General features: G+C 41.8%; 1 protein-coding gene across 1 annotated transcript in view; it reads left to right on the top strand.

Moving 5' to 3' along the window:
* The window catches only part of HTR1F (5-hydroxytryptamine receptor 1F), a 98,450-nt gene extending 81,846 nt beyond the window's left edge, over positions 1-16,604 (top strand). Inside the window, exons 2-3 of the mRNA XM_053386455.1 lie at positions 8,570-8,723; positions 12,385-16,604. Of these exons, the coding sequence (XP_053242430.1) occupies positions 12,422-13,543 (1,122 nt within the window). The 5' untranslated portion in view covers positions 8,570-8,723; positions 12,385-12,421 and the 3' untranslated portion in view covers positions 13,544-16,604. The remainder of the gene's footprint in view (positions 1-8,569; positions 8,724-12,384) is intronic.
* Positions 16,605-18,930: the final 2,326 nt, after the last annotated feature.

Below are 18,930 nucleotides of genomic sequence, written 5' to 3'. Positions count from 1 at the left end.
AAATATCACTGAATTTCTGGAGTTGGCATGGTGGCTAAGTGTAATAACACGTTTGACACAAAATGATAGCAGAATAAATGTTTCTGGAAATGAGGGTGCTTTAGTAATTCAGACAACACATCTGATCTTCACATGGAACAGCAAGCCCATTAATTTTATCTTTTTCAGCTGTATCTTCTAATAAAGTGAATCATTACCCAGACCTCTAGGGCTCAATTATTCCACTTCTTAGGCAGAGGAGGAGGAGGAGGAGGAGGTGTCATCTGTATTACGCTGCCCATGGTTATTACGCCTTTACTGCAGTGTTTTCAAGGACACCAGGCAAAAGGTGGTGGCTCTCCCTATGCAACAGGCTAAGTCAAGATTTCCCAAGGAGTTTCAAGAGTTGGTTTCAAATGCATTTGTACTACAGTGGTACCTCGGGTTACATACGCTTCAGGTTAAATACGCTTCAGGTTACAGACTCTGCTAACCCAGAAATATTACCTTGGGTTAAGAACTTTGCTTCAGGATGAGAACAGAAATCGTGCTCTGGCGGTGTGGCGGCAGCGGCAGCGGGAGGCCCCATTAGCTAAAGTGGTGCTTCACATTAAGAACGGACCTCCGGAACGAATTAAGTACTTAACCCAAGGTACCACTGTACTCGATTTGTACCAGTGAACAGAACAACCCCATGTGACTGCCCTAACAATACGATCTCTGGCAAAGACCAGGGTGGCCACTTATGCATGCCAGCTCCAAGGGGCCAAGGCAGTTTTGGGGGTCTCCGTTTATTTATTTTTATTCTTTTGAGGGAGCTGGTCAATCATCTTGACAAAATGGTGCCTCTGTGCACCTCCCCAGAAAGAGGAAACACATCACCACAAAATAGGGCAAAAGAGGACAGATATTAATAAAACCTGCATACACTAATTTACTATGTAAGTATAAATACAATGCATCTCACCATTGTGTGGTAGGCTGTTCCCATGTGAAAGGTGTGCCTCTTGAGGCTCTAGCAGTTGATGGGCAACTTCGAGGCCCCTGCTCTTCCTCCTTATGGCTTTTTATCTTTAGAATGGATTCAGATCAGGCAGCCCTTTCAATAGAGGACTCTTTCAAACAGATGGCTGTCCGCTGTAAGCAAGGATGGAAGGCCAGCCTCGTGTAGACCGCTGCAACAAACGCAATACTAATTTAGTTAACCACTTTCACAACAGAGAATGCATATGAAATAACGGGGAGATTTGAGCGGCCATTTCTGTTTGCTGTACAGAACCCAGGAGGGCAGCCTATAATGAGTGGTGAACTAAATCAGCTGTAACGTTGTTATTGGAAGGAGGGTCTGCAGAGGACTGTAAAGAATGCCCACTGACATGAATTCAGGAAAGGACAATAGAATGGATAAGCCAACTGCTAGGCAACTGAGAACTTGTGGCTTGCCAGAAGAAGACACAGCTCAAAAGCTGCAAACCATCATTTTAAAACACTACAAAAATATGGTGGGGGAAGGCAAAATGCTGAACAGGAATGGGCAAGAGGCACTTTGAAAGTCTGAACCATTCAGACAAGACCATAATCCTGATTGAAAGGGATATAACATATACAGTAAGAGCATAGGGTAAAGGTAAAGGTAAAGGTACCCCTGACTGTTAGGTCCAGTCGCAGACGACTCTGTGGTTATGATGCTCATCTCACTCTATAAGCCGAGGGAGCCAGCGTTTGTCCACAGACAGCTTCTGGGTCATGTGGCCAGCATGACTAAGCTGCTTCTGGCGAACCAGAGCAGCACACGGAAACGCCATTTACCTTCCCGCTGCAGCGGTACCTATGTATCTACCTGCACTTTGACATGATTTCGAATTGCTAGGTGGACAGGAGCAGGGACCAAACAACAGGAGCTCACCCCGTCGCAGGGATTCAAACCCCCGGCCTTCTGATCAGCAAGCCCTAGGCTCTGTGGTTTAGACCACAGCGCCACCCGCATCCTTAAGAGCATAGTGTACATAATAACAAATAGTGATTATAGCAAGGCTCTCAGACTTTCTTCCCTCACATTTTTGCCCTTATCAACATCTTAAGTACACCCAGGCAAGCTATTCATTGGTCTAGAATCATTTCCCCATCCTTACTTCATACTCTGCTTTAAAGGCAGACAGTGTAAGCAGTCAACAACCTGGCCCTCTGAAGATGGTTACGATATTGCAGTGGAGTGCCTACCTGTTGCACAGACACCCAATGCATCCACAGTCCCTGAGAGAGTCCTCCCAGTTGCATGGGTGTTGCAGAATTACTGCTGTGAAGAGTCATGCTCTAACCCCAGATTCCAGTATCTATATATATTTTTCCCAATCCACTTACATGACCTTACTGTGCCGCTGACATCTTCTGACCTCACTGCTTACAGAGGAATCACACAAAAGGCATCTCCTTTTGAAATATATGGGCAGAGATCTTGGGGGGTGGGGGAATTGAGAGCAAACACAGCTGAAGCACACCCAGCTGTCCGATTTAGGCTGAAGTCCTCTACACACTTACATGGGAGTTAAGTACTCAGTGGGACTCACTTCTGAGTCAACACACTTAGGACTTCTCTATTAGAATAACGGATTCTCTGTTACAATTCCATTTTTAAAGAGAAGCTTCCTCCTCCACACAAAATAAGTGCAGTCATCATAGGAGACAGCTATGCCAGACATTTAGGTGATGACATGGTAAATACAAAGTGGAAGAAGGAACATGACATGATCTGAAAGATGCTGAGAACGTAATGCAATCAAAATTCAAGCAGGTGTTTCCACCCCTACAACAAGATCGTACCTGCAGCTGACAAGGTCAGAAGCATCACGGCACCCACAGCATTTTTTTAAAAAAATAAGTAGAACTGTGATCTGCATTGCAGGAATATGAATTCATTCCAACTGTACAGTTCTGTTATTCTGTGAACATGTTGTTTGGGAGTAAATCCCATTGAATTCAGGTGGGGACATAGCTCAAGCGTGGAGTACATCATGTTTGGCATAGACCAAGTCCCAGGACTCAGCTATACAGCTGCAAATAAAATGTTTTAAATGTGTTGTAAAGTGCATTATACAAACGTGACACTAGAAGGCAATGGTGAGCTATGGCAAATTCAATATATTTTTCTTTCTTTTTTAATAATAATTTTTATTAGTTTTCAATTACAATACTCCAATAAAAGCCTCATTATGTCAATAACAAATTATAATATAATTAGTAATGCCAATCTTTCAAATGCCAAATTATACAATTTATGTGCCCCCCCACTTGCTAGAGTTAATGGTTTGATGATTTACGTAATTTCTGTGTTCCATAATCTTATAAGTTCCAATTACCCACCAATCAGAAAAACAAACCCTTACACCACAGTTGCAATTCTAACAACTTCCATTCTCATTAACACATTAAATTATTTATAATCCTACAGGTGAACCATTCAAAGTATGTTTTTATTCTTCTTATTCTGTCCATAGTGTTTCTTCCTGACTTTGTACTGTATCGTGTCTATCTTTTTGTCTGTTGTTGCTGTTCTCCATCATACCTTGGGCGGAGCTGGTTTTCCATTGTGGTTTCTTAAGTTATCCATTGCTCCTAAATTCAATATACATTTTTATATGTGTCTAGATTCCACCCCAGATTCAGTTTTGGAGACCTCCTCCTAGCTTCCAAGACAGTCCTGAACAAAATGCATTGTCAGTGCTCTGATTCAGTATACTACTCATAGACAGTAGTAGTAGCAGCAGCAGATAAATTTTAGGACACATCCCTACCACATTGGGCCAGTGAGATAGTTTTCTAGGTAAGGCTGGTGATTAATTTTGGCAACAGGCTTGCTGTGAAGGGTAAATCAAGTTAACAAGGTGAGAACTCAAGATAATAATGTGACTGTGAACTTGGTTTACCCTTCACTGTAAATCTGTTGGCAGCCATTAAAATCACCGAGAAACTTCTCACACGGGACTACAGCTCAATATTTAGATCAGTCCAAAGTTGCCTCACCTATATCTGCCATTCTTGTCAAACCAGTCTATGCACCTGATTTCATTAGTTGGGAGGAGGGGGTCTAAAGCCCCACCATGTTCACTTTCCCTCCCCCTAAGTCTCCGTCATATTCATTCACAGACTGAAAGCCCAGGTAGCACGATGACTTAGAGTGCCAGTCAAAGGTGCAAATCCCATTCTCTCATAAAGACCATGGGGTGACTTTGGGCTAATAACTCTCAGACTAACAATTCAGGGTTGGTGTGGGGATAAATGGGGAGGGGGACAGCACTGTGTATGCCTCGTTGCAGTCCTGAAGAAAGGCAGGGCATAAAATGTAGCTGGAAAATAGCAGCGTTGGGCTTCTAGAATTTTACCTTTGCAAATGCATCCATTCTATAATAGATCACACAGACTTTAAGCAGCAATTCATTTTGCAGTAGAAAAGCAATATTCATTTTCATGCCTCCCCCTGCCCCCCAATGTATCTTCTGGTTGGAAGGCAATGCTCGTTTTTTGAACTCCATGAGAAAATAATCAAATTGATGATGCATCCCTTATTTTGCACTGGAAATTCTGCACATAGGAGCTGTATTTTTTTTTTACCACAGTCTACAGAGAGAAATAAAAAGCACAGACACAATACACAGTAAATTGATAAAATCTTGCCTTGAACGAGTGCTTACAAATGAAGAAAGATTCTTGCAGTTTTGCATAATTTGTTGCACAATAATTGGCAATTCAAAAAATTCTCTGGAGTTGCTATGAATAATTGTTAAAAAATGTATATTATTATTTATTGAATTTAAAGCTCTACTTTTTCTCTAGGACTGTGTAGCACTTTCAATATGGTTCTGAGTTCTGTTTTCCATGTCTCAGTCCCATTTAAAATTGAATTAATTATCTTAGACAAGTAGATTGGCTTGAACCGGTGAAACTATAATTAAAAGTAGTCCTTCATTATTAATTCTGAACAATCAGTTGACATTTTGAAGTCAGTCACCCTTGTGTAAGCGTTATGTCAAATGCCACAAGGTTGTCAAAAGTTATTATGCAAGAGAAAGAAGCTTTTGTGACAGTCAGTTATTTTCATATCAGGAATGACAATTAGTGCAGCAGGTTGAAAAAGGCCTTGTTTGGTAATCAAAATGCCTGAAATTCAAGAGTTGGCGTATCTAAGAGTGAGCTTTTGTCAAGGTTCATCTGAAGATAAACACAGACTCTCCCCTCAATCTACATTTAAATAACTATTTTTAGCACCCTCTTGCTTTCTTGAATGTTTTAAGGAGTATTTTGAGGAGGTAAATGTCATATGAATAAAATGGCTTGGCTTAATGGTTCTCAACTAGTAGTTACTGGGGACCAACAACAGGAGGGAACTCTCGCCCTGGTGTCCTCCTGTGGGCTTCCCAATCTGGTTGGTTGGTGTGGTAAAAAGAACTAGATGTTCCAACAAAATGATTCATAACACTTCCCAGTTAAAGAAAGAAAGAAAGAAAAGATTGGCCTTAGACCTGACTATGCAAAGCATAAAATGATGCTCAAAATAATATGCTATGGGGCACAAATTTACACTCTATGTACTTGTAAAACACAGCAAGGAGGAGGATCAGGACAAAACTTGAATTGGTTGGCTCTGCCTGTCAGTGGTTTTGGCTCCAGTGGTATTGGGCTCCCTGCCTTCCACCCTACTAGTCATAATGGACACCAGATACCACTGACCCATTCTAATGAACATCCATGGGGAGGAGTCTGCCATTACAGCGATGCTCCCTCACAACGGAATAGTCACAATCAAAACATTGATCATGTCACCTGTGGCCAATGAGAGTTGGAGTCCAACAACATCTGAAGGGCCACAGTTCCCCATCTCTGACACAGACCAAGGAATCAGCAGGGTGTGTAGACACAAAGCATGAGGAATGGAATTATCTTGGTTCACTTTTGATCCTTTTCTTTATCCCGCATCCTTATACTTAATCCGAACTGATCTAGAATAGCTAGAGTAATTTCACATACCGATGCACACATCTCAGTCAGAATATTAAGACTACACAAGCTTTAAACAATAGAGCTTGGAAACAGAGTTAACAAATATGTGCTGACATATCCTTTTAACCTAAATTATGAAAGTTTGTGCTCTTGCTAATCAGCAATTGATGGTTTGGGTGTATTGATAGAATTAATGCTTTTAAAATTCTTATAGGAAGACAGCAAACTATACCCTAGAATAAGAGTAAGCCAAGAGAAATATATTGAGCCATTTAAAAACGAAGTTACAAAAAGTACAAAACAATTATGAAAAAAGCATCGTCTGTGATCATTTTTAAAAGTTGGTCCTATTACTTTAGAAGACATATGTGATCATATAATCAATCTGAGTGCCTCATAATGCTCAGACAAGAAAAGGTGGATGGGACTGACTTGAAATGTTAATTTTTGGCATTGTCTCAAAATAGCAAGTATAAACAAGAAACCTTCAGTTTTTTATTTTGTACAGAATATCATCTGCAGGCAAACACCTGCATACCATCATTTGCTTCTGATTCAGTGAAACACTTATGAGAGCAGCTTTATTTCAGTAAAACTATCCTGGGGAGAAAACAGCACAAATAAAATGTCTTTCAGTCGATGCTTTGAAAATGCAGTTTGCTCATTCTGAAGTGGAAAATGCAGGGATTCACAGAGTCTGCATTTTTTTATATGCCACTTGCTAAATTACTGTCAAAAAAGTAAAGGAGTTCAATTTTCTGCCACTTGAATTGCTTAAACTGCCTTATTTTTCAAAAGTTCAGACAGAAACATTTTTTTTTCTTTCGCACATTTGTAAAGCAGAAAAGAAAAAGCTGAAGGGATCTTAGACACAGATCTCTCCCCTCCACTCCCTCCCTACCAGACTCCATTACATTCTTCTGAGTATTATAGGATGTTGTACTTGTAGAAAAGGTAGTATATGAGCACAGCTTCCTCTTGACATCCAGCTGCACACAGAAAGCAAGAGCCCATCCACAGTAGTATTGTGGCAGACAGAAGTCCAGGACCCCATCCTACAGAATGGGCAAGAGGACCCTTAAACCCAGCAGGGCTTGCTTATCCCATTTTGAAGTAAGTGAAGTAATACACATCACCATGTAAATTCAGGTCATCCAGTAAAGTCAATTAAGTCCAGAGCTGGATTTTTTTTATAAAAAAAAACAACATATACAAGTGCAAGGAGAATTCCCCGCCCTAGTCCTCATGGATTCCCACCAGTAACCCCAAAATCACACACACACCGGTCCTGCCCTTTTGATTCTGCTTAGCCCGTGTTTGCATTTGAGGAAAACAAGATGCAAATTTAGATGCTGTTTGGATTTTCCTCTAGAGTAGACCCTGTGATTTAGAATTAAAAAGGTAAAGGTACCCCTGCCCGTACGGGCCAGTCTTGACAGACTCTGGGGTTGTGCGCCCATCTCACTCAAGAGGCCGGGGGCCAGCGCTGCCCGCAGACACTTCCGGGTCACGTGGCCAGCGTGACAAGCTGCATCTGGTGAGCCAGCGCAGCACACGGAACGCAGTTTACCTTCCCGCTGGTAAGCGGTCCCTATTTATCTACTTGCACCCGGGGGTGCTTTCGAACTGCTAGGTTGGCAGGCGCTGGGACCGAGCAGCGGGAGCGCACCCCGCCGCGGGGATTCGAACCGCCGACCTTTCGATCGGCAAGCCCTAGGCGCTGAGGCTTTTACCCACAGCGCCACCCGTGTCCCATGTGATTTAGAATTAGTTACCAGCAAAATCTCTGGTTATGCAACCAATATGGTTTAATTAGGCCTGTTACTTTAAGGAAATTCAAGGCTTTAGGCTCTTTTGTGCAGAATATGGTGGGCAGGAGGGAAGGCTTTGAAGCCCTGATAAGCCAAATCAGAATCATTCCTCAGTTTCTGAGCATGCCCACATATGTTTCTTTGGAGAGCCACCTATTAAGCTGCAGAGCCACAGTCTGCTAAAAAATTAGACAGCTCCCTTGCCTCTCCGAACAAGTAGCTTCCTCACCCCTTTTTATTAATATTGATTTGACCAGTGAGGGAACTTTTGGGGGGAGTGCTGAGCAGCGTTGTTGGAAAAAAGCTAGTCACTATTTTATTTTATTTTTAAGTTATGTTATTTATATTGCATTTTGTGAATGGAGCATTGAGGGAGAGGCCAGGAATGACCAGGTCTCCTTTTTTAAACATGGGAGAGTGCAGCCCAGAGACATTTAAAAAAAAATCTCCTTTAGATCCAAGATGTGTGCAGCCCCGAGATAACATTGGCAAAAAAAAGGGGCACTCTGCACATGTTCATGCCTTCTATTTCCTCAGCCTGGTTGGTCCTCAGGCTTCAGCACACTATTGCTTGCATATTGGCAATAGTCTCCTCTTCCAACCCTCCAGAATAGCCCACCAGAAGGTCGAGTGTTGACCTGGCGCCATAATTTAAAATTCATTTGCCATACTCTTTGTATGGTATTGCTGTTGCCTAAAATGGTGTGGTGCACTGAGAAAAATATGAGGACCCCAGGATACTTTGAGATGTTGTCCTAATAACTCTTTTCTCCTTTTTGTTACAGAATGGCAAATAAGAGGCAATTACAACCCTTCCAAAATAGAGCCCGGCTGGACATGGAGAAAACTCAAAGCAAACCTTCACCTTAAGAATGGAACTGAATCATACTGCATAGACTTTTTTGACGTGTACCTTGATGTATGGAGCTTCAGGAAAAGGTTTGATCTGTAACCATTGTTTGATGAAGCTGTGTTTGTCAGTCTTTGTGAGAGTAACTTGACCGTTATCTCTCTGAAACTGTGGTCGTTCCTTTCATTTGCAGAGAGCAGGAAGCAGGGCCCTGTGGGCAGGCAAGTGTAGGCTGAGCAGCATTGTTGGAAAAAGCTAGTCACTCTTTTATTTTATGTTTTAGTTATGTTAGTTATAATGCATTTTGTGAATGGTGCATTGAGGAGGGTAGAAAACAGTGGTAAGATGGTGAGAGTGTCAGGAGCTCGTCCTACACTCAAGTAGGACCCTGGTACAGACACATGCCCGACTGGCATGTTCTCTCCCTCCTGGTCATTCGTTCGGGAGCTTCAAAAGCTTTCTTCTGCCAGAACATCACAGCGACCAATGCCAACAGACACCGGCACACTTAGGGATCCGCAGCGTCTGCGTAGTTTGTGTAATAGAACCCCAGCAACTCAGCATTTTGGCTAATCTATTTTATTTACATATAAACACACATGGAGCATTGCAACATGCCTCCCTCTCTCTCGAGCATCAGACAGCAAAGAGAAAGAACAGAAGACAACAGTCCCACTTCACGGAACACAGTAACACAACATCCTGTCTCTGTCACTTCCCACTCTGTGGAGTCAAAACATATACCGTCATGCGAAAGACAACAATCCCATGACTGCAATTATGGAGCAGGAATTCTAACAGAGAGCAGATGACAGGAAGTGGCAGACAGAAATAAGAAACAGGTCTAGCCTAAAGATGAATGAATCTGTCAACTTCAGTTTCTTATTTCTTTTAAGTCTTAAGTTGACTTTGCCACATTCCCGCATCAGTTGGCAATATTATTCTTTTTTTACGTTCTCATGGAAATTCACCAGCACTTTTAAGTATGCAATTTTACTTAATGTGCACCTTTTCCCCCAAGCAGTTTCCCAGTTTTTACACTAATATATGTGCTCTCTCAGTGTGGCAGGAGCCTTCAGAATCCCGTCTCTGCACAATAGCAGCCTGATTTGCACCTAAACATTTTATGGATCAGCAAATAGAGAGGGGAAATAAATGCCCCAAAGAGCTCCTTAGACTCACTGCACATCACACATTGCCAAAAGCATACAGATCACTCTGTGCGTGCAGCCACTTCAAAAAGTGGCTGGAGACTCTGAACGCTGACACTGAATTGCCAATGGACTCCTAAGATTTGTTTACCCAGTTTGAAAGCTATCCAGAACTATTAACTGGAATGAGATGGGATTACGCCCACAGTCTCTGTGAACCCAAGTACGGTGCTTGTTTATCACAACACTTGACTGGCCGGCCAAGTCAGGCTGTGGGGTTACAGCTTTTCTCTCTCTGCCCCCCCTTCCCCATTCTTAGTAGATTGACATATGTTTGGTTGATAACTGCATGCGGCTTTATAGTTATTTTTGGTGCATATACCCAGAAGGCCATCGCTGGCACAGTTCTGCAAAGCTACGAGGGTAAATATTCCAGCGAGATGCAGTTCAGTTGTGTGAGCTCAATTAGTTTCATTGTGCTTATCTACAGATGAGGTTGCCCTTTAGCTGATACAAATCCAAGAAACTGCAGTACAGCTCCAGTCCACGGATTTAGTTTATGAAAGAAGAAAGAACTATGCATGTTATTGGAAGGCTTTTGTATTAAATCTCAAAGTTTCCCAAATAATGCTTAAATCAGGCTAGATCCTGATCTGCCCCATCCCTTGTGGGCCATGATTGACAGATGGCCAGCACATTGGTTCTGTATGGAGGCAGCTCAGCTAGCAAAGCCCAGGGAGGAAAAAATGTCAAATTTTCCTTGAATATTTGTAAAAAGTCAAAATATTGCAAAAAGAGCTAGATACAGAGTAGTTCTCACTGCATAAATTGCCCACCTTACAATATTTTTCCAACTGTCTAGTATGGGATCTGTAGGTCACTAACCCTGGCATTTTCACTACATCATCACCACAGCAAGAGGCAGTAGCACACAGAGCTATGGACATAAACCTCCTTTCATATTTAACTGGGAGGGAAACCACAGCAGTGAGCAAAGTGGGATGATTAGAAAACATTAAGAAGATAAAAAAGAGTAGTGGTAGATTAGAACACAGGTCCATCACCTGGTCCACCTTGTATCTGATGAGTAGCCAGCCATTTCCCTCTGAAGGCAAACCCCTCACCCTGTTACTCATCTTCAGTATCTGCTTTCAGAGTGATCTTGCTCTGACCACAAAGGTCCAATTTCGCTGTCATTGGTAATTCCTGCTGATAAACCTTCCCCTCACACACACACAAATATGTCAAAATCCATTTTTCAGTAAAAGCACATCCAGGTAGGTATATTCCTTTTTAAAAAAAAATTTAAAAAATCATAGCATTTTTGTACAGCAAACTGAATGAGGCATTGCTTAAGCAAAAGCAGCCAAATGTTTAGCTGAATCAAATAATGAGCACATTTCACATGTCAAAAAGCTGTGCTGTGTGAACAATCTCCTGTGCATTAACACTTTTTTGCGAAAGATGAAAAACACACCAAGTGAAAGTTGTCAGTGATGCAAGCACTAATTCCACTATTTTCTTGGTTATTTGCTGGTTATCCTCCCCCTGCTCCCTTAACTTAAATAGGGATTCTGCCATGTGGTTGTTGTTGTTTTAATTAGCATCAGTGCAATTAGAAAGTGTAGCAGTTTCTATACCTTTAGTTTGGACTTGTTTTTCCAAAGGACAGAGTCCAAAGAAAGAAAACCTGCTTCTGAAAAGCTGGAAGAACAGAACAGAACAGAAGAAAGTAATTATTTATAGAGTGACCAGAGGTTTTCTCATTACTGACTCTTTCTTAAAAGAGAAAGAAGCAACAACAGCCTTGAACTCTTCCTAGTCTATATTTGTGGGGGGAAAGAATAGGACAGAAATGACAAGAAATGCTTTCCACCTTGCTAGTGCAGAAAATCTACCATGTCATGCTTCACTTCTCATTGATCCAATCTCTTCTAGTGTAGGCAGATATGCTTCCGTTGTCCAAAGAAAAAGATACTTTTCAAAGCATATATTTTTCGAAGTGTCAGCTACAGAGCTCACATCTTTTATATTACTCACTCAGGCACATGACTTTTTATATATAATCCAATACTGTAGTCGTTACTTTTCCCTGCTATAAAATGGTGGCTACTAGAGTAGTGAAGTATAGTTTGTCAAGGATGCTGGGAAATGGAGCTTTGTGAGGGACAAACTGCAGATTCCTTTTGTGGTGGTGTTGCTTTAAATGTATACTGCACATGTGGCACAAAAATATAGTTTTTCTTGGTCTTGAACCATCTGTGGTCACCTCAACATGCTGCTATCAATCTAGATGTCATTCAAAAGGATTGGTATGACTAGCTGAAATCCTCCCTTTGATTAGGTTATCCACGTCTTTCCATCCTTGAACATGCCCCAAATAAATGAAGAAGGAAGTGGTGACTGCAGTAAGGATTTAGGAAGCCATATGGGACTGGTTATTCCAATCAATTTCCTCATTTCTACTACTGGGGCAAAAACATGTGGCATGGAAAATACTACAGGGAAAAGTAAGGGAGAATATTGAAATCTGTTGTGTATTGTGAGATTTCTGGGATATCAAGTTGCTGTTTCCTAAACTGTTTTTACTTCTCTACAGGTATATTTGTTAGATAAAAATCGCCTGGAAGGCAATCATGGATTTCCTGAACTTTACTGAACAAAATTATACATTGGAACAAAATGACACATCAGAAAAACTACTTAAGAAAGTAACACCCAAGATTCTGGTTTCTCTTACACTTTCTGTGCTAGCAGTGATGACAACTATCATCAACTCTCTAGTGATGACTGCCATAATTGTGACCCGAAAGCTCCACCACCCTGCCAATTATTTAATTTGCTCCTTGGCAGTCACTGATTTTCTGGTTGCCATCCTAGTCATGCCCTTCAGCATCGTCTACATTGTCAAAGAGACCTGGATCATGGGCCAGGTGATGTGCGACCTTTGGCTCAGCGTTGACATTACCTGCTGCACCTGTTCCATCTTGCATCTCTCAGCCATCGCTTTGGATCGCTACCGAGCAATCACAGATGCTGTGGAGTATGCCAGGAAGCGAACCCCTAAGCGGGCAGGCATCATGATTGCCGTCATGTGGGTCATTTCTGTCTTCATTTCAATGCCGCCGTTGTTTTGGCGTCACCAGGCTGCCAGCAGGGATGACGAGTGCATCATTAAGCACGACCACATTGTTTTTACCATCTACTCCACGTTTGGAGCCTTTTATATCCCGCTGGCATTGATTCTGATCCTTTACTACAAAATATACAAGGCAGCTAAGACTTTTCACAGGAGGAGCGTGAGTCGTGTTCTCAAAGAGGAAGCGAATGGACAGGGTCTCCTGGAAGGAGCTGAGAAAAGCTGCCAGCCAGCTTCCTCAGCATCATGCACCAAAGGGAAAGCATCTAACCGTTCAGGAGATTTGGACAGAATGCATATCTCCCTGCGAAGCCCCACTTCTGAGTCCAAGAATGAAAAGGGATGGAAGAGACAACGAATTTCTACCACGAGAGAGAGAAAGGCAGCAACTACCCTTGGCTTAATTTTGGGTGCCTTTGTGATCTGCTGGCTCCCCTTCTTTGTGAAGGAGGTGGTTGTCAATACCTGTGAAAGATGTCAGATTTCAGAAGAAATGAATAATTTTCTGACATGGTTGGGATATATTAATTCTCTTGTTAACCCCCTGATTTACACAATCTTTAATGAAGATTTCAAGAAGGCATTCCAGAAACTTATCCAATGCAAGACCTCTCTGTGAAAAGAAAAAGTACTCTGTGGCTGACTGGTTTTTTTGTGGGGGGAATGGATTTGCAGTTCTGCTCATGGTAGAATTGTGCCACACTGTGTTGGAGATTTCATTAGAATCTAGAGGGTTCCGGTGGGCATCCAGAAAATTTCAGGGATATGGTAGGCTGCAAAAAGAGCTCCAGCACCGATATGTGCCATGACCACAGCAGTCCTAGAAGTCTAAGCCCAGCCCTGTAATCTCTCATGTCTTCTCAGTATGAGAGAACCAAGCTGGATTTGGCAGATGTTAGGTGGAAATCTGGGCACACACAGAGAGAGAGAGTGAAATCCAGGTCCACCAAACTTTTTATGGAGTACATCTCTAATATTTACATATACATGATTTCTAATAACACTAGCTCTGTTCAAGAAAAGCATTGAAACACCTACATATTGACTATCTCTGTTTTGTATCATTACCATCTCACAGTGAATGTTGTCCACACACTAAGATGTAACCTTTGGTCATATTTATTGGAAAGAAGCTAACTACATGCATAGACCTATTCAGATAGGAACACTTAACTTTTAAGTGAATTGATCATCACATTGTATACTTGGGGCTCATCCAAAAAGTAGCTTTCTGTGCTCCTGACTGCATGCTGTAACATGCAGCTGGGAGTACAGGAAGCATCCCAAGGAAAGGCCAGCGTCACTTGAAACTAAGATGATGCACAAGTCTTTTCCAATGCACTTACTCACTAATCTAGTGGCTCCTTTGGATATTAAAACCTGAAGCTGTTTTACAAAACAAATTCATCTTTCATCTATTAAAAATGGAAGGATTTAGCTTATAAAATACATAATGAAAATGGAAAACAGACTTTTTAATTCAGGGTTCGACCATTCCACTTCCATATGTGTCAGCAACTGAAGTGAAGCTTCTCTCATTAAGGAAGTGTGTTCTCTGAGTTATGTAAGAAACCATTCAGCCTGGATTATCTCAAATGGAAGTGATGTATTGAACCCAACTCATAACATGATTTCTTCCCTCTAAGGTACCACTGAACTTCCAAGACTTGTGCTGGTTGTTCCCCTTACCACAAGGACTCCAGGAACATGGTCATTTCTTATGTTCTCCCTCTCCCAGGGTTGATTCTCCTAATGAAGCCAAAACAGTGGCATGTTGTATCTTGGGGGTTTGGTGGGCTTTCAGTGTGTACCAAAGAGGTCAAATCAGTGCTGCACTACTCAACTTGTCATAGTCTGACTCAAATATGACCTTGCAATGCCAGAGTATTACCATTATTCTTTAAATAATTATAATCTCCATTTCTTAACTGAGTCTGCCATCCTGCATATTTATTTAAAATAGCAACCAGACATTCCAGAAAGAAGCAAAACAGCAGATAAAGCAAGGGTACAGTGATAAATTCCCAAAAGTGTTAGCTAAAATTCAACAGAAAAGGAACCAACAAAATAATGATACAATGGACAGAGAGGGACTTGCCTCAAAGTAAAGAAAATAAATAAACATAGGATTCAACCACAAAAATCTGAAAATATTAACAAAATACAACACAGTAATGGCACTCCCTAAGGCAGGCATTGAATTAAATAAACCATTAAGAATTCTGTTGGAATAAAAAGCTTCAAAAGGCATATAAAGGTCAGACTGTGACAAGTTTCTTCAAGGAAAAAACTTCATAAGCGTTTACCGCAACTTTGACTGGAAGTTCACCACAACCCCCTAGAAACTCCATCAACTCACATATGCATACAAAATGATCTGGCCCACAGAATTAATTGTCTAAAGCAGCTTTGAAAGATGGCAAGACTGTCTTCAGATAGAACCCTTTGAATTCTTCCCCCAAGACATAAAATGCTTTGCAGAGCCTGTTTTCACAAACTAGAAGCAAAGGCCATTTGAGAACCTTCTAGTAAGGGCCAAAGTTGAGTGTTCTGCTCAATGAGAAGTCTTTTTCGTTGTCTTGTTAGTCTGTGACATTTTCCTATTTGAGGTGAATTATCAATTATTTATTTCTTTATTTTTATTCATAAAACTTAACTGCCACGAACAGAGACTGAATCTTTGACAACTGCAGTCGGGGTATCACTCAAAGGACCTGGTGCACAAGCCCACAACACAAATCTTCATAAATGCATGGAGTGCTCTGGATAAATGCAATTGGCAGGTAGCTGAGGTCCCTCCAGTCCTACATTTTGCAGCACACCCAGGACCCTATAAGTAAAGGGGTTAAAGAGGATCAGGGCAGGAGATCTGGAATCTTACATAGAAGATCTGGGGTTCAGCCCAATTGTCCAACCCATAAAAACACTCCTGATTGCAAGGCACTACACTCTTGTGCATCAGTTCTAACTGCTGCATTATTTTTGAGAAACGACCAGGAAAGACACTCTGCATTTTTTAATAAGCTCCACAACAACCTTATTGAGCGGTTTTAAATTCCTCATGAGTTGGAGGAATAACTTTTGCAGTGGGGATCCTGCTGTACACATGTAGGCTACTGTGTGATTTAGAACCCTGAAAAATCAGGAAGAGCAATGGGAACAAGATAACACATTAGTTCTTGCTCTTCATCATCATGTGAGAGATTTAGGAATACCTGAATAAGCATTCTAGGTACATGCCAACCTGGAAAGTATGGATATCCCACACACCTTTTCTCTCTTCTGCACACATCCATCTATGCTGCTTCATTCCTTCATTCCTGGACGGGTATCATTGAGCCTACTGAGGTCTGGAGGCTTGTCCATACTTATGTACCTTTTGCCCTGCGCTTTTCAGGCACAACTCTGTGATTTAAAGCTCTATGAGCACTCTTTTTGCACCCCAGTGCATTCCCTGTGAAAATCCACTCTTTAAAGCTGAAGACCAACCAATGTCTGTTCATGTTTTCAATGGATTGCCACTTGCTCCGATTTGGTGGCAAAGAGCATGTTTCCTCAGGGAAAGCTCCGGGACAATAAAAAAGTGGAAAGCATAAGTGTAGATAAGTCCTGAGACTTGCAATGACGCTCTTTTACCAGTCCTTTAGGATGATCACTACCACCAACACACACTTAAGAAACATGTCAAGTGTTTGAAAATACAACTCCCCCTGCACTTCCATGTAGCACTGCAGCCTGGGTCTTGCTCTAACTTTGTAAGTTAAGCCATCTCCCATTAAAAAAAAAAAGATGCTGTCTTTAGCTGCCTATCATTATGCAGTTCTGCATCTTACAACCAGTGGCATTGGGACCTGTTGAAGCAATGCCTACAAAAGACATAATTTAATGTGCCAGCTGTAAGATCTGATGGATGACACCAGCATGCCGCACTACATTAATGTGACATTACTGTGGACTGCTTGGCGTTTCACATGCCCAGAATATTCAGAGAAAGAAATCAAATACTGCAACCAAAGAAAAAGCACTTAAAATTACACTCCCTGAATGGCTTCATTTAGATTTTTGTAAAATAATCACTCTCGGGGACATTCAGCGTAACAGAGTCAGATTCTGCAAAAGCAACTCTTGAGTTTACAAACTCTTGTTTGTGTATAAGTCATTAGAGTCTACCACCTGGGGAAAATATGTGATTCACTCATTGAGGCTTGACTTGAGGTCATACTGGGGAGTAACACAACCAGGTAGAATGGGTCGCTTTCGTGACCATCTTAGTTATCTACTCTCTTTTTCATGAAGTATATTTCTGGGATCCATATATCATTTGATTTTGATTGTCCAGAGCAAAGCTACTTTCAAACCATATTAGGGGAAAGCACTGCAATTTTGTTGTATGTAAATATTTGTCCAGTGCAAAGTTAAGTCCAAACACTTTGCTAGAACTGCAGCAACTGCCTCTTCTGATGCAGCAGTTGCCGCCCTAGTTCCAATCTATTAAGGTACAAGTCAGGCGGGAGCAGGTGGGATGGAATCGGCTGGCGCTTCACTTATTCCATACTCCAAATAGTGTCATAAATCTGCTTTTGCAAAAGGACAATAGCCACAGAAAAGGACCTCAGCGTAAACTGTCAACCGAAGGACTTCTTACATCTGTGCGGCACTATCCTTAAGCCACTTTGTCCAAATTGGATGTTCTGATGTGGGACTTGGAGCCGGGAGCTTCTTAACTTGCGAGTCACAGTGCTGACAATTGATTTATATGGTCCATTTCATAGTGGTTGCCGAGTGCAGAAGAATTATATTGCCATTATTTGTAAGACCTCACGGAGCAGAACAAAGGCAGGGGCGAAGGTGTCGCTGTTAGGAAAGAAGTTATTGAAGCTATCACGTTTGCCTGCAGTGTCTCCGGTTTGGAAAATGGATCAATATGTAGATAATAAAGAAGAAAATACCTGTTACATTGTGCAGTCGGTGCTTACACGTAATACTTGGCAAATATAGCAGTTGCTGCTGCAGCTAGGAGTCAAAGGTGGGCTCTTTCTACCCTTTAGGCTGGTTCCAACTGGAGCATTCAAGATACCAACAATTGCAGGATGTAGCTACCGTTAAGTAGCTTTCTCAAATATTACCATTTGTAGGTCAGTATTTAGTCACCAATAATCTCATGTCGCATGAGACTCTCTTACCACTTCCAATAACTGTATTGGGTCACAATATGCCATTATGGCTATCTAAAAAAAAGCCAGAGGCCTAAGCAATGGAGATATGGTGTCTAAAGTCCTCCATCCTGGCTCAGCCAGGGTTCAGCCAGCTGAGCTGAGGCCAGGATAAGTCCTGGAAAATGAATGTTCCGGGGGAATGGTGGGAAAGGGAGAGACTTACCCCTATTCCAGTCCCTATTCAGCTCGGTGACATGACAAAAACTTTTTGTTTTGAAAGGCTTGTTTTCCCTCTGCCAAGCTCAGGCCAGCTTAGCTGGTAGCCCCACTTCTGAATGGAATTTGGAATAGGGGTGGATTACATTGGCATAATGTGCCCCAGTATAAATGACACTGGCTTCCGGGATTGCTCTGTAAGTCTACATATCTGCCAAGAGATTTTGCTATCATATCAATTCTAAGCATCAATTTCAAGTATCCGCCCCCCATAGGAATGTTCCAACTGGTGGAGATGAAGTAACTTCACACACACACCCATGTGCCCCTTTGAGTCCTAATTGGTACTGTGGTCCTAACACGGCCAGTTGGGACTGGTTTGGCTACATTCACTCATCATCTTAAGTCTTCTCTTGAATGGGAATCATCCCAAAAATACCGCCAAGGAAAATATATCAGATTTACATTTCCAAGATCCAGGACTGGAAACAAAGGAAAGACTAATTTGCATTCGAAATAGGGGCATGTTTCCTTGGGGAAAGTACTCTCTATAGAAGAATTTCCCAGGGAAGATGGTGAGGTGGATTCCTCATCCCTAGATGATGACCATTTCAATAACCAAAAGGTTATAGCC

The sequence above is a fragment of the Podarcis raffonei genome, chromosome 4 (genome assembly GCF_027172205.1).
Source record: "Podarcis raffonei isolate rPodRaf1 chromosome 4, rPodRaf1.pri, whole genome shotgun sequence".
Taxonomy (NCBI): Eukaryota; Metazoa; Chordata; class Lepidosauria; order Squamata; family Lacertidae; genus Podarcis; species Podarcis raffonei.
The sequence above is the reverse complement of the archived record's forward strand: the minus strand, read 5'-3'. Positions and strand labels throughout refer to the sequence as shown.